This window comes from Nansenia antarctica (genome assembly GCF_963989245.1).
Source record: "Nansenia antarctica genome assembly, chromosome: 5".
NCBI classification, from domain to species: domain Eukaryota; kingdom Metazoa; phylum Chordata; class Actinopteri; order Argentiniformes; family Microstomatidae; genus Nansenia; species Nansenia antarctica.
The window spans coordinates 1,148,606-1,161,105 of NC_137690.1; the positions used below are offsets into that span (position 1 = coordinate 1,148,606).

The 12,500-nt window shown below is 49.6% G+C and overlaps 1 protein-coding gene across 1 annotated transcript in view; it reads left to right on the forward strand.

Moving 5' to 3' along the window:
- The window catches only part of vps13a (vacuolar protein sorting 13 homolog A), a 124,004-nt gene that overhangs the window by 50,597 nt on the left and 60,907 nt on the right, over positions 1–12,500 (forward strand). Inside the window, 7 exon segments of the mRNA XM_080532886.1 lie at positions 1,328–1,452; positions 2,531–2,697; positions 3,683–3,936; positions 5,251–5,435; positions 5,930–6,073; positions 6,500–6,715; positions 7,035–7,178. Coding sequence (XP_080389012.1) covers positions 1,328–1,452; positions 2,531–2,697; positions 3,683–3,936; positions 5,251–5,435; positions 5,930–6,073; positions 6,500–6,715; positions 7,035–7,178 — 1,235 coding nt within the window.

Genomic DNA, 12,500 nt, shown 5'->3' on the forward strand with positions numbered 1-12,500 from the left:
GTTAAGGATTTTTATGTAGAAATGTTTGCATTTTGCATTATTGAAAAAATATTTTCACTGATGTCATTCGGAGCAACCAATTTCAAGGCACCATTTTGGATCAAATCAACTGATAAACATCATGTGACATCATTAAGACCCCTGCAGCAGACCCTCTGAGTGAGAAGAAAAGTAGCCAGCTCACAATCTTATTTTAGACAATTTTAGACAATCTAAAATATATTATTAATGGAAATTGTGTTATGCATCATTTAACTTTTTAACTTTTTGCAATTCTGAAAATTCCGTCATTGACCTTCCTTGCACAGTTTGCAGGTGGCATCTGAGACATCTGTGTCACACACGTTATAGTACTTCCACACTGTCATGTTTGTGTTTCTATTCTAAACCATGCGTAGGTTTAAGCTTTCTTTTTATTTACTAAAATGCCGACAACACAGGTAGCATTCGCATATCTGCGACTGCTGCGTATGCTCAACTCTCCCGGTGCATACTGGGAACTGGAGTCCTAATGTTATAAACACACAACACCACACACACACACACCGCCGACATAGTATTGTTTAACAAGCATGCGAGAGTGGCTGGTTTAGGTTGATGAGCAGGCCACAATTAATTGGCTCAGGTTGTTTGGGTCATTGATGTCGTGATCGGCGACTAGAATGCATTATCAGATTTCCTGGTTATCGGCCGATTCCGATTGCTAGCCGATCGATCGAGGCATCCCTAGTGCGGAGGCAATGTCATTTATGTCCACAGTGAAGAGGACTGGCCCCAGGATAGAACCCTGCGGCACACCTTTTGAGATGCGTAAAACATCTGATCCCACATTGACGCCTCTCACATGGATAGTCCTGAAAGAATCTGCAAGCCTTATTGTCCATGCCGATAATAAACAGTGTTTCTAGGAGTAGATAATGGTCTACTGTATCGAAAGCTTTAGATAGATCAACAGTGCAGCACAACACTTCTTCCTGTCTAAAGCAGATATATAATGTCATTTGGAAGCAGAGTGACAGCAGAGATTGTACTGCTTTACTCTAAAACCAGTTTAAAGAGGGCTTGAGATAACAATTTAATAACTCCAAATGTATGACTTAAGTTGAGTGGGAAAACTACCAGCGGTAAGGCAGAGATTACATATATGAGTTAACTGCTCAATTATAGATGAAGCTGCCAATTCTATAAACAAGGAATCCAGAATATCCTCTCCAATCGGACATCTGGCATGTATGGCTTGCATGGCATCCACTGTATGTGTCTGACCCTGTGTGTGTGTGTGTGTGCATGCATGTGCGTGTGCGTGTGTGTGTGTGTGTGTGTGTAGGGACCACGGTAGTAACAGCAGCGGTGGTGGAGTCCCAGAGGAGCACCAAGGTGAGGAGCACCCTCAAACTGGACTTCAAGTTTGACTCCCTGACCCTCGTCCTCTACAGCCCCTGTGGCAACCAGGTAACTAGCTCTAACTAGTACTAACTAGCTCTCACTAGTACTAACTAGCTCTAACTAGTACTAACTAACACTAACTAGTACTAACTAGCTCTCACTAGTACTAACTAGCTCTAACTAGTACTAACTAGCTCTAACTAGTACTAACTACCTTTAACTAGTACTAACTACCTTTAACTAGTACTAACTAGCTCTAACTCGTTCTAACTAGTACTAACTAGTACTAACTAGTACTAACTAGTACTAACCAATACTAACTAACATTAACTAGAACTAACTAACACTAACCAGTACTAACTAAAACTAACTAGTACTAACTAACACTAACTAGTACTAACTAACACTAACTAGTACTAACTAACATTACTAACACTAACTAACACTAACTAACACTAACTAGTACTAACTAACACTAACTAGTACTAACTAACATTACTAACACTAACCAGTACTAACTAACACAAACTAGTACTAACTAACACTAACTAGTACTAACTAACACTAATCAGTACTAACTAACACTAACTAACACTAACTTGTACTAACTAGTACTAACTAACACTAACTAGTACTAACTAACATTACTAACACTAACCAGTACCAACTAACACTAACTAGTACTAACTAACACTAACTAGTACTAACTAGTACTAACTAACACTAACTAGTACTAACTAACACTAACTAGTACTAACTAACACTAACTAGTACTAACTAGTACTAACTAACACTAACTAGTACTAACTAACATGACTAACACTAACCAGTACTAACTAACACTAACTAGTACTAACTAACACTAACTAGTACTAACTAACACTAACTAGTACTAACTAACACTAACTAACACTAACTAACACTAACTAACATTAACTAGAACTAACTAACATTAACTAGTACCAACAGTTAAAGCTGAATGTTAACCTGTAATCCAGCGAATGTGTTGGTTTCATCCCTAGTAGAATCACACTGATCTGAGGACAGATATCTGGCTGTGAGTGCCCTGGTCAGTCCTTAGGCTCCAACTGTGTGTGTGTGTGCGTGTGCGTGCGTGTGCGTGCGTGTGCGTGTGTGCGTGCAGCTGCAGGTGCTGGACTGCAGGGATGCGGCGCTGCAGCTGGCAGAGATGACCCTGGGCACCATCCACACCTCCCTCCACATGTTCTCTGACTCCACCATGAGGGCCTCCCTCACCCTGGCCGACTGTCTGCTGGACGACAAGAGGTCAAGGGTCAACATCACCCCCAGGTACCACACACTCACACAGTGTTGTATTATTATTATTATTATTAGTAGTAGTAGTAGTAGTAGTATTGTACACAAGTATTGAGTGATTCTAAAGCTGTTGCTTGGTATAAGGACTGTGTCTAGTTATGTGTTTTTAGCATGTTCATGTTCTCTCGGCATGTTGCGATAGTATAACAATGCAGTTAGATGTACCACTGTTAGCCGCTAGCTGTTAGCCTTTTAGCTGTTAGCCGCTAGCTGTTAGCAGCGTTCGTAGCTGTGGTTTGATCAGAGTGACTTTCCTCACGTTTTGTGTTTGAGGTGTTTTACCAGCGTTCAAATACTTGTGTCGTCTCTTCTTCGATTTCAATGTATGACACGTCATTTGAAAGCTTCCAATCTCTTATAACAGTCTGAAGCTACAGAGATTGTCAGCTTTCAAATGACGTGTCGTATCTGTAACAAACAGAAAGATGACCTGGGCACCTGGTTTATGATTTGACCAGCTGGTGTCACACGTGTGTGTTTGTTATCAAGTCTCTTTGGATAAAGACGTCTGCCAAATGCCAAACATGTAAACTGTCCCCTGCCTTGCCTCCCCCCTCTCCTCTCCTCCCCTCTCCTCTCCTCTCCTCTCCTCTCCTCTCCTCTCCTCTCCTCTCCTCCCCTCTCCTCTCCTCTCCCCTCTCTCCTCCCCTGCCCTCTCCTCTCCTCTCCTCCCCTGCCCTCCCCTCTCCTCTCCCCTCTCTCCTACCCTGCCCTCTCCTCTCCTCTCCTCTCCTCCCCTCTCCTCTCCTCCCCTCCCCCTCCCCTCTCTCCCCCCTCCCCCACTCCCCTCCCCTCCCCTCCCCTCTCCTCTCCTCCCCTCACCTCCCCTCTCCTCTCCTCCCCTCCCCCTCCCCTCTCCCCCCTCCCCCCCCCACTCCCCTCCCCTCCCCTCCCCTCTCCTCCCCTCCCCTCCCCTCCCCTCTCCTCTCCTCCCCTCCCCCCCCCCCCCCCCCCCCAGGATGATGGCCCTGCTCCCTGGGGCGGAGAGGGGCAGTCAGATGGTGGAGGTGGGGTTCCGGCGGGGCAGGGAGGGGGGCAGCGTGCTGGACGTGGTGCTGCAGGACCTCTACCTCTGCGCCTCCATGGAGTTCCTCCTCACCGTGGCCGACCTCTTCCTCAAAGCCTCCCAGGAGGGCTTCTCCTCTGCCCCCCCCCCGCCCACCAGGACCCCCTCCTCCTCCTCCAGGGCCCCCCAGGCCACCAAGGACACAGGTGAGGGGAGGACGTCACCTTCTGCTAGCATATCAGCCCAATAGAGCTCTCGGGTCTTCTGCTAGCATATCAGCCCAATAGAGCTCTCAGGTCTTCTGCTAGCATATCAGCCCAATAGAGCTCTCAGGTCTTCTGCTAGCATATCAGCCCAATAGAGCTCTCAGGTCATCTGCTAGCATATCAGCCCAATAGAGCTCTCAGGTCTTCTGCTAGCATATCAGCCCAATAGAGCTCTCATGTCTTTTGCTAGCATATCAGCCCAATAGAGCTCTCATGTCTTTTGCTAGCATATCAGCCCAATAGAGCTCTCATGTCTTTTGCTAGCATATCAGCCCAATAGAGCTCTCAGGTCTTCTGCTAGCATATCAGCCCAATAGAGCTCTCAGGTCTTCTGCTAGCATATCAGCCCAATAGAGCTCTCATGTCTTTTGCTAGCATATCAGCCCAATAGAGCTCTCATGTCTTTTGCTAGCATATCAGCCCAATAGAGCTCTCAGGTCTTCTGCTAGCATATCAGCCCAATAGAGCTCTCAGGTCTTCTGCTAGCATATCAGCCCAATAGAGCTCTCAGGTCTTCTGCTAGCATATCAGCCCAATAGAGCTCTCATGTCTTCTGACGCTGGTTTTCTCTGTGTACCACATAGTATAAAAGAAGAGATTTGGTGAGGCTGCATTCTCATTTTATGCTCCAGATTGTGTCTCACTGCCAGTTTACATTAGGGATGCAACCTCAGCACATACAGTATGTGCAAGTCAAGACTAAAAACGTTTTAATATTGCCTTTGAATTACTTAATAATTAAATTATGATTATATAATGATTGGAGATTGTGTGTGTCTCTCTTTGTGTGTCTGTGTCTCTCTGTGTGTGTGTCTGTGTCTCTCTGTGTGTGTGTGTGTGTGTGTGTTTCTCTTTCTCTGTGTGTGTGTTTCTCTCTGTGTGTGTGTGTGTGTGTGTGTGTGTCTCTCTGTGTGTGTGTTTCTCTGTGTGTGTGTGTGTCTCTCTCTGTGTGTGTGTGTGTGTGTGTGTGTTTCTCTGTATGTGTGTCTCTCTCTCTGTGTGTGTCTCTCTCTGTGTGTGTGTTTCTCTGTGTGTGTCTCTCTCTCTCTCTGTGTGTCTCTCTGTGTGTGTCTCTGTGTGTGTGTGTGTGTGTTTCTCTGTGTGTATGTCTCTCTGTGTGTGTCTCTCTCTGTGTGTGTGTATGTCTCTCTGTGTGTCTCTCTGTGTGTATGTCTCTCTGTGTGTGTCTCTCTGTGTGTGTCTCTCTGTGTGTGTGTTTCTCTGTGCGTGTCCGTCTGTGTTTCTGGCTGCCAGGCCCCGCCCCGGCGACGGTTGCCAGGTGGGACCTGTCGGTGCTGCTGAGGAACCCGGAGGTGGTGTTCGTGGCCGACCTGACCCGGGCCGACGCCCCGGCGCTGGTGCTCACCACGCAGGCCGAGCTCAGCCTCGCCACGGGGGGGGAGGGGGCGCTGCTCACCGCCGCCGTCAGGGACCTGAAGGTCTGGTGCTGGGGGGGGAGGGGGAGGGTACTCTACTCTACTCTACTGTACTCTACTCTACTGTACTCTACTCTACTCTACTCTAACCTCCTCTCTCCTCCCCTCCTCTCCTCTCCTCTCCCCTCCCCTCCCCTCCCCTCCTCTCCTCTCCTCTCCTCTCCCCTCCTCTCCTCTCCTCTCCCCTCCCCTCCTCTCCCCTCCCCTCCCCTCCCCTCCTCTCCTCTCCTCTCCCCTCCCCTCCCCTCCTCTCCCCTCCCCTCCCCTCCCCTCCCCTCCCCTCCTCTCCCCTCCCCTCCCCTCCCCTCCTCTCCTCTCCCCTCCTCTCCTCTCCTCTCCTCTCCCCTCCCCTCCTCTCCTCTCCTCTCCCCTCCTCTCCTCTCCCCTCCCCTCCTCTCCCCTCCCCTCCTCTCCTCTCCCCTCCCCTCCCCTCCCCTCCCCTCCTCTCCTCTCCCCTCCTCCTCTCCCCTCCCCTCCCCTCCACTCCTCTCCTCTAGGTGGTGGCCTGTCCGTTCCTGAGGGAGAAGCGTCGTAACAACGTGACCACCGTCCTGCAGCCCTGCCAGCTGTTCTTCAAGAGCTCCACCCCCCCCGGCGCCCCCCAGGCCATGGAGGTCCACATCAACGCCCTCACGCTCAAGGTAGGCTCCGCCCCCGCCTCTACCCTCTACCCTCTACCCTCTACCCTCTCTCCTCTCTCCTCTACCCTCCCTCTACCCTCTCTCCTCTACCCTCTACCCTCCACCCTCTACCCTCTACCCTCCTCTACCCTCTCTCCTCTACCCTCTACCCTCTACCCTCTCTCCTCTACCCTCTACCCTCTCTCCTCTCTCCTCTACCCTCTCTCCTCTACCCTCTCTCCTCTACCCTCTACCCTCTACCCTCTCTCCTCTACCCTCTCTCCTCTACCCTCTCTCCTCTACCCTCTACCCTCTCTCCTCTACCCTCTATCCTCTACCCTCTACCTTCTACCTCCCCTGTTACCTCACACACCTCTACCTACATGTGTTTATACATCTCTCCCTCCCCTCCCCTCCCCTCCCTCCCTCCCCTCCCCCCCTCCCCAGGTGTCCCCCATCATCATCAACACAGTGATCACCATCCAGTCGGCCCTCGCCCCCCAGGCGGCCCTCACCCCCGAGGCGGAGGCCAGCCCCGCGGCCCCCCAGCTCTGGGCGAGGCGCGACTGGAGGGACCTCAGGCTCTGGTTCCTGGAGGAGGAGGGGGGGGACGACGACGTCAAGCCCCCCGCCGCACTCATCCCCCAGGGGGAGGCCCTGCAGGTAGGGATGAGTCTCTACAGGGAGGGATGAGTCAGAGAGAGAGAGAGAAGGAGAGGAAGAGATAGGAGGAGGAGGGGGAGGGAGGGAGGGACGGAGAGGGGGAGAGAGAGAGAGAAAGTGGGAGGGAGAGAGAGTCTCTACAGGAGGGATGAGTCAGAGAGAGAGAAGGAGAGGAAGAGATAGGAGGAGGAGGGGGAGGGAGGGAGGGACGGAGAGGGGGAGAGAGAGAGAGAGAGGGAGGGAGAGAGAGTCTCTACAGGCAGGGTAGAGCCCCCCCCTCCCCTGGTGTGTTTGGTCTAACCCCCCCCCCCCCCCCCAGGTGAAGGTCAGCTCCATCTGCGTGACCCTAGAGGCGGGGGTGGGGCATCGCACCGTGCCCATGCTGCTGGCCAAGTCCTCCTTCCACGGACACGTCAAGAACTGGAGCTCCCTGATCAACCTGCACAGTACCCTGGACCTGGAGGTACTACACCCTACACCCTACACCCTACGCCCTACTACACCCTACACCCTACACCCTACACCCTACTACACCCTACACCCTACTACACCCTACACCCTACACCCTACGCCCTACTACACCCTACACCCTACACCCTTCACCCTACACCCTACACCAGGGGTCACCAAACTACAGCCCGCGGGCCGAACACGGCCCACCCCCACACTTGGACCGGCCCTTTGAACAACGTCGCCCCCACACACTCTCAATGCCAGAAACATATTTTGAAAATTAAACTTTAAATATATGTTTAATCATATCATATCTGTATTTGATATTAAAGCTTGGCTTTCAAATTAAAATGTCCCTTAGTTATAAACTATTTTCATTAATAACATTATTAGTTAGTTTCACCCGCCCACAGAATGCGGTACATTCAACGTAACGTTCCATAGTGAACATCACGGATCTGTAGCAGATGCACGCAAGCTAGAACGAACATTCAGAGAGATGAAAAATGGCCAAACGGTTGGTAAAGAGAAAAGTTGATTCAGAATGCAGGGGATTTAACCAACAGTGCACAAGTGATTATTATTGTTAAATGCAAAGAAGTTTGTCAATAAATGTATGAATGTGATCGCGGAGGAGGTGTGTCCCGCGGTGAGTCTGTCAGCCAGTAGGCACCAGATGAATTGAAACAATTAATGGGGGATAGATAATGTAGATGCCCAGGTGCAGGAGAAAACGAAATAATTTTTCCGATATGTTCATGATCTGTGTCAAGCAGGGTTTTTCCTGCATAGAGAACTATGAGGCGGCCGCCTCCATCATATTTCTAGCCGCCTCCGGCTCTCGACAAAACTCTGACGGTCGTATTAAACTCGGTGGATTTCTGTCATTTCTGACTGCAATTGCGGCACTGCGCCGACGTGGTGGCGGGGGCGCTGTTTCGCAAATAAGTTAGCTTTCGTTTTTGCTAGTGAAACAGCTGATCGCTGATGTTGACTGCTCAAGGAGAATACATATTTGAAAGTACAGAATGCCTGAGAGCCTTATATTGCATTATATTACATTACATTTTGAATGGTCATCTGGTGCCTGAATATTGTGTTTTCCTTTACATAAATAATGAAATTTCCACCATAAATTGATGCAGAAAGGGCACAAATTGCATCTAAATTCACCAGAATGCAAGAAATTAAGTGTTTGATGCTCGTTTAAGGACCCCCAGACAGCCCTGCTTCATGGGTCCCCCCGTGTATGATGAGGGTCCTCCCTCATGTACCAGACTGTAAAACTGATTATATTTCATTGACATATCACTATAGGTATAAATTCCATCCAAATTCAACTGTTTAGACTTTGTTTGCATCCACCAGTGCTCTCCTGCGCGCAATTGCTTTGCGCAACCGCCTCCATTCCACTCCGTTCCATATTATTTTATGTTAGAGACCGACCCAGGCCCCCCATCACAGAAAGGAAAAATTATGTGGCCCTCACAGAAAAAAGTTTGGGGACCCCTGCCCTACACCCTACACCCTACACCCTACACCCTACACCCTACACCCTACACCCTTCACCCTACACCCTACACACTACACCCTTCACCCTACACCCTACACACTACACCCTACACACTACACCCTACACCCTACACACTACACCCTACACCCTACACCCTACACACTACACACTACACCCTACACACTACACCCTACACCCTACACACTACACACTACACACTACACCCTACACCCTACACCCTTCACCCTACACCCTACACACTACACCCTACACACTACACCCTACACACTACACCCTACACACTACACCCTACACCCTACACCCTACACACTACACACTACACCCTACACACTACACCCTACACCCTTCACCCTACACCCTACACACTACACCCTACACCCTACACACTACACCCTACACTACACCCTACATCCTACACCCTACACCCTACACACTACACCCTACACTACACCCTACACACTACACCCTACACTACACCCTACACACTACACCCTACACACTACACCCTACACCCTACACACTACACCCTACACCCTACACACTACACACTACATCCTACACCCTACACCCTACAGTACACCATACACCCTACACTACACCCTATACCCTACAGTACACCCTACACCCTACACACTACACCCTACACCCTACACCCTACACCCTACACACTACACACTACACCCTACACCCTACACACTACACCCTACACTACACCCTACACCCTACACACTACACCCTACACTACACCCTACACCAGGGGTCACCAACTACATTTGTCCAAGGGCCAGAATTTTTCGAAGCTTACACTGTGGGGGCCGGACTTATTTTTATTTATTCTATTTAGGCATAATTAGCATATTATTGTTTAATATCTTCACTTTCTTACAAAATGTATGTTATTGATTTTTTATCAGTGTTAACAGACTCCTGACACGTATACTGCAGCCAGCCACCAGGGGGCGATCAAGATATTTTGGCTTCACTTCATTGTAATCATTTTCAGTTATCAATCAAGCAAAATGTCACTCTCAAAGAACCTGAAGCGTAAAATTGATGTGGAAAAACGCAGCTTTAATTGATTGATTGATTGAAAACCTTTATTGTCCCCAATGGGGAAATTTTGTTGTCAAACAGCTCAGTTAGGGCAGACAGAAAACATTCAATAAAATACATAAAACAGTGCAGGCTCAATAAGTAAAAAGTTCCAAGTTCCAAAGTTCCAGCTCCAGGTCTCCCCCACCCTGCAGGGCCTGGTTGTAGAGTCGGAGTGCAGCTGGAACAAAGGACTGTCCAAATCTTTTTGTACTTTGACGGGGGAGAACAAATCTGTGGCTGAACTTGCTCCTCATCCCCGCCAGCTCGCAGGACATCGGGTGGGAGGGATTGGCCAGCATGGCCGCCAGTTTTTTCCCCATCCTCTGTTCTGCCACCACCTCTAGGCTGTCCAGCCCGGTCCCCACCACAGAGCTGGCCTTCTTCACCAGTTTGTTTAGCTTCGCAGCATCCCTGGCACAGATGTTTCCACCCCAGCAGGCCACGGCGAAGAACAGAACGCTGGCAACCACCGACTGATAAAACATTCGCAGCAGCTTGTTGCAGACACCGAAAGACCTCAGCCTTCTCAGGAAAAACAGTCTGCTCTGCCCTTTCCTGAGAAGAGCCTCGGTGTTGTCAGTCCAGTCCAGTTTGTTATTAATTTGTACTCCCAGGTACCTGTAGGAGTCCACCCTCTCGACTTCCACCCCCTTGATGGTGATGGGGGCTGGGGTCCTTCTCTTCCTCCTAAAATCCACCACCAAGTCCTTTGTTTTGCTGGTGTTAAGCAAAAGGTAGTTGGTGTCGCACCACTGCACAAAGCTCTCCACCAGGGCCCTGTACTCCTCATCCCTGTCGTCTGTGATGTAACCGACGATAGAGGAGTCATCAGAAAACTTCTGCAGGTGGCACTGGTCGGAGCTAAACTGGAAGTCGGAGGTATAGAGGGTGAAGAGAAAGGGTGACAGAACAGTTCCCTGGGGGGCACCGGTGTTGCACACCACCACCTCAGACTGACAGCCCTGCAGTCTCACATACTGACGCCTGTCTGTGAGGTAGTTGTGGATCCAAGCCGTCAGGGAGTCCTCCACACACATCACTGCTAGTTTGTCAGCCAGCAGTGATGGCTTGATAGTGTTAAATGCACTGGAGAAGTCGAAGAACATGGTCCTCACCATGCTCTGTGGCCTCTCCAGGTGTGTGTAGGCCCTGTGCAGCATGTAAATGATGGCATCCTCCACCCCCATGCTCTCCTGGTATGCAAACTGCCGGGGGTCCAGGAAGTCCTTCACCTGGGGCTTTAGGTGTTGCAGCACTAGCCTCTCCAGGATCTTCATGACCTGTGGTGTCAGGGCGACAGGTCTGTAGTCGTTTGGGGTGCTGGGCCGTCCCTTCTTTGGCACTGGGACGATGCAAGAGGTCTTCCAGAGCTGTGGCACCCTCCTCAGTCTTAGAGATAGACTGAAGAGATGTTGGAATGTGTCCGCCAGCTCTCCAGCACACACCTTCAGAACCCTGGGGTTGATGTTGTCTGGACCTCTGGACTTGTTCACATTCACCCTGGAGAGCTGCCTTCTCACCTGCTCAGATGTTATAAAGCTGTGAGTACCGGTGTCTCCAGGTGTGAAGCATGCTCCCTGGCTCCTGGTGTTGGTAAGGGGAGGCAATTGCTGCTGGGGTGTGAGGGGGTCAGGGGGAGTGGGGGCTACTGAGGATATGGACTGACAAGTACGCATTCATCTGCCCACATTTAGTAACGCAAAACCTGTATGCCTCATCTGCACTGAAGCTATTGAAAAAAAATACAATCTTCGCCGTTACAATTATACAAGGCATGCAGCTTTCAGAGAATCATACCCTGAGAAGTCATACCCTGAGACCCGTCGCAGAAAAATAGACTTAAAAGCAACTTAAAAGCTGGATAACGGACATGCCAGTGGAATTATTAGCTGAACGATATCTGAACGAGAGGGCAGCTAGTGCATCTCTCCGGGCTGTCTGGGTTCTACAAGCATAACAAGCCATTTACCTCATTCATGTTTTGACTGAGAAGTTATTTGTTATTTAAGTCACTATAATGTGCATGTGAAAAAAGAGCCTATAACACGAAATGTTAAACAAGAGCATGTGGAGAAAAAAAACACGAAATGTTAAATGAGAGCTATGAGTGTGTCCCCATTCTTGCATGCGAATAGGCGCTACGTCTGCCGAATTCCATTTAAACGACGGGAATTAGTTTCAGCTTTGCTACTGCTATTTAGATGCAAGGTTGCAGCTTTGTGAATGAGTTAGGTCTGAATCGTCCTGCATTGGAAGAACGATATGAATCTATGCTATGGCCGCGTTCGGAAATTCGCTCTGTGAGAATCAGAGCGTCCACGTGACTGCCTCTAGTCCAATCAAATTACTTGGTTCCATGACGACGTTGAATCCAGTTTGCGCTCCGACGAATTTACGAACGCGACATATATGTTCTAAACGGTATTTCCCTCCTCACATTTTCTGAATTCATTAATATTTTAAAAAACATAAATATTCCACGGGCCCGATGGGAAGCTTTGGCGGGCCGCATTCGGCCCGCGGGCCGCCTGTTGGTGACCCATGCACTACACCCTACACTACACCCTACACCCTACAGTACACCCTACACTACACACTACACTACACCCTACACTACACACTACACTACACCCTACACTACACACTACACTACACCCTACACTACACCCTACACTACACACTACACACTACACTACACACTAC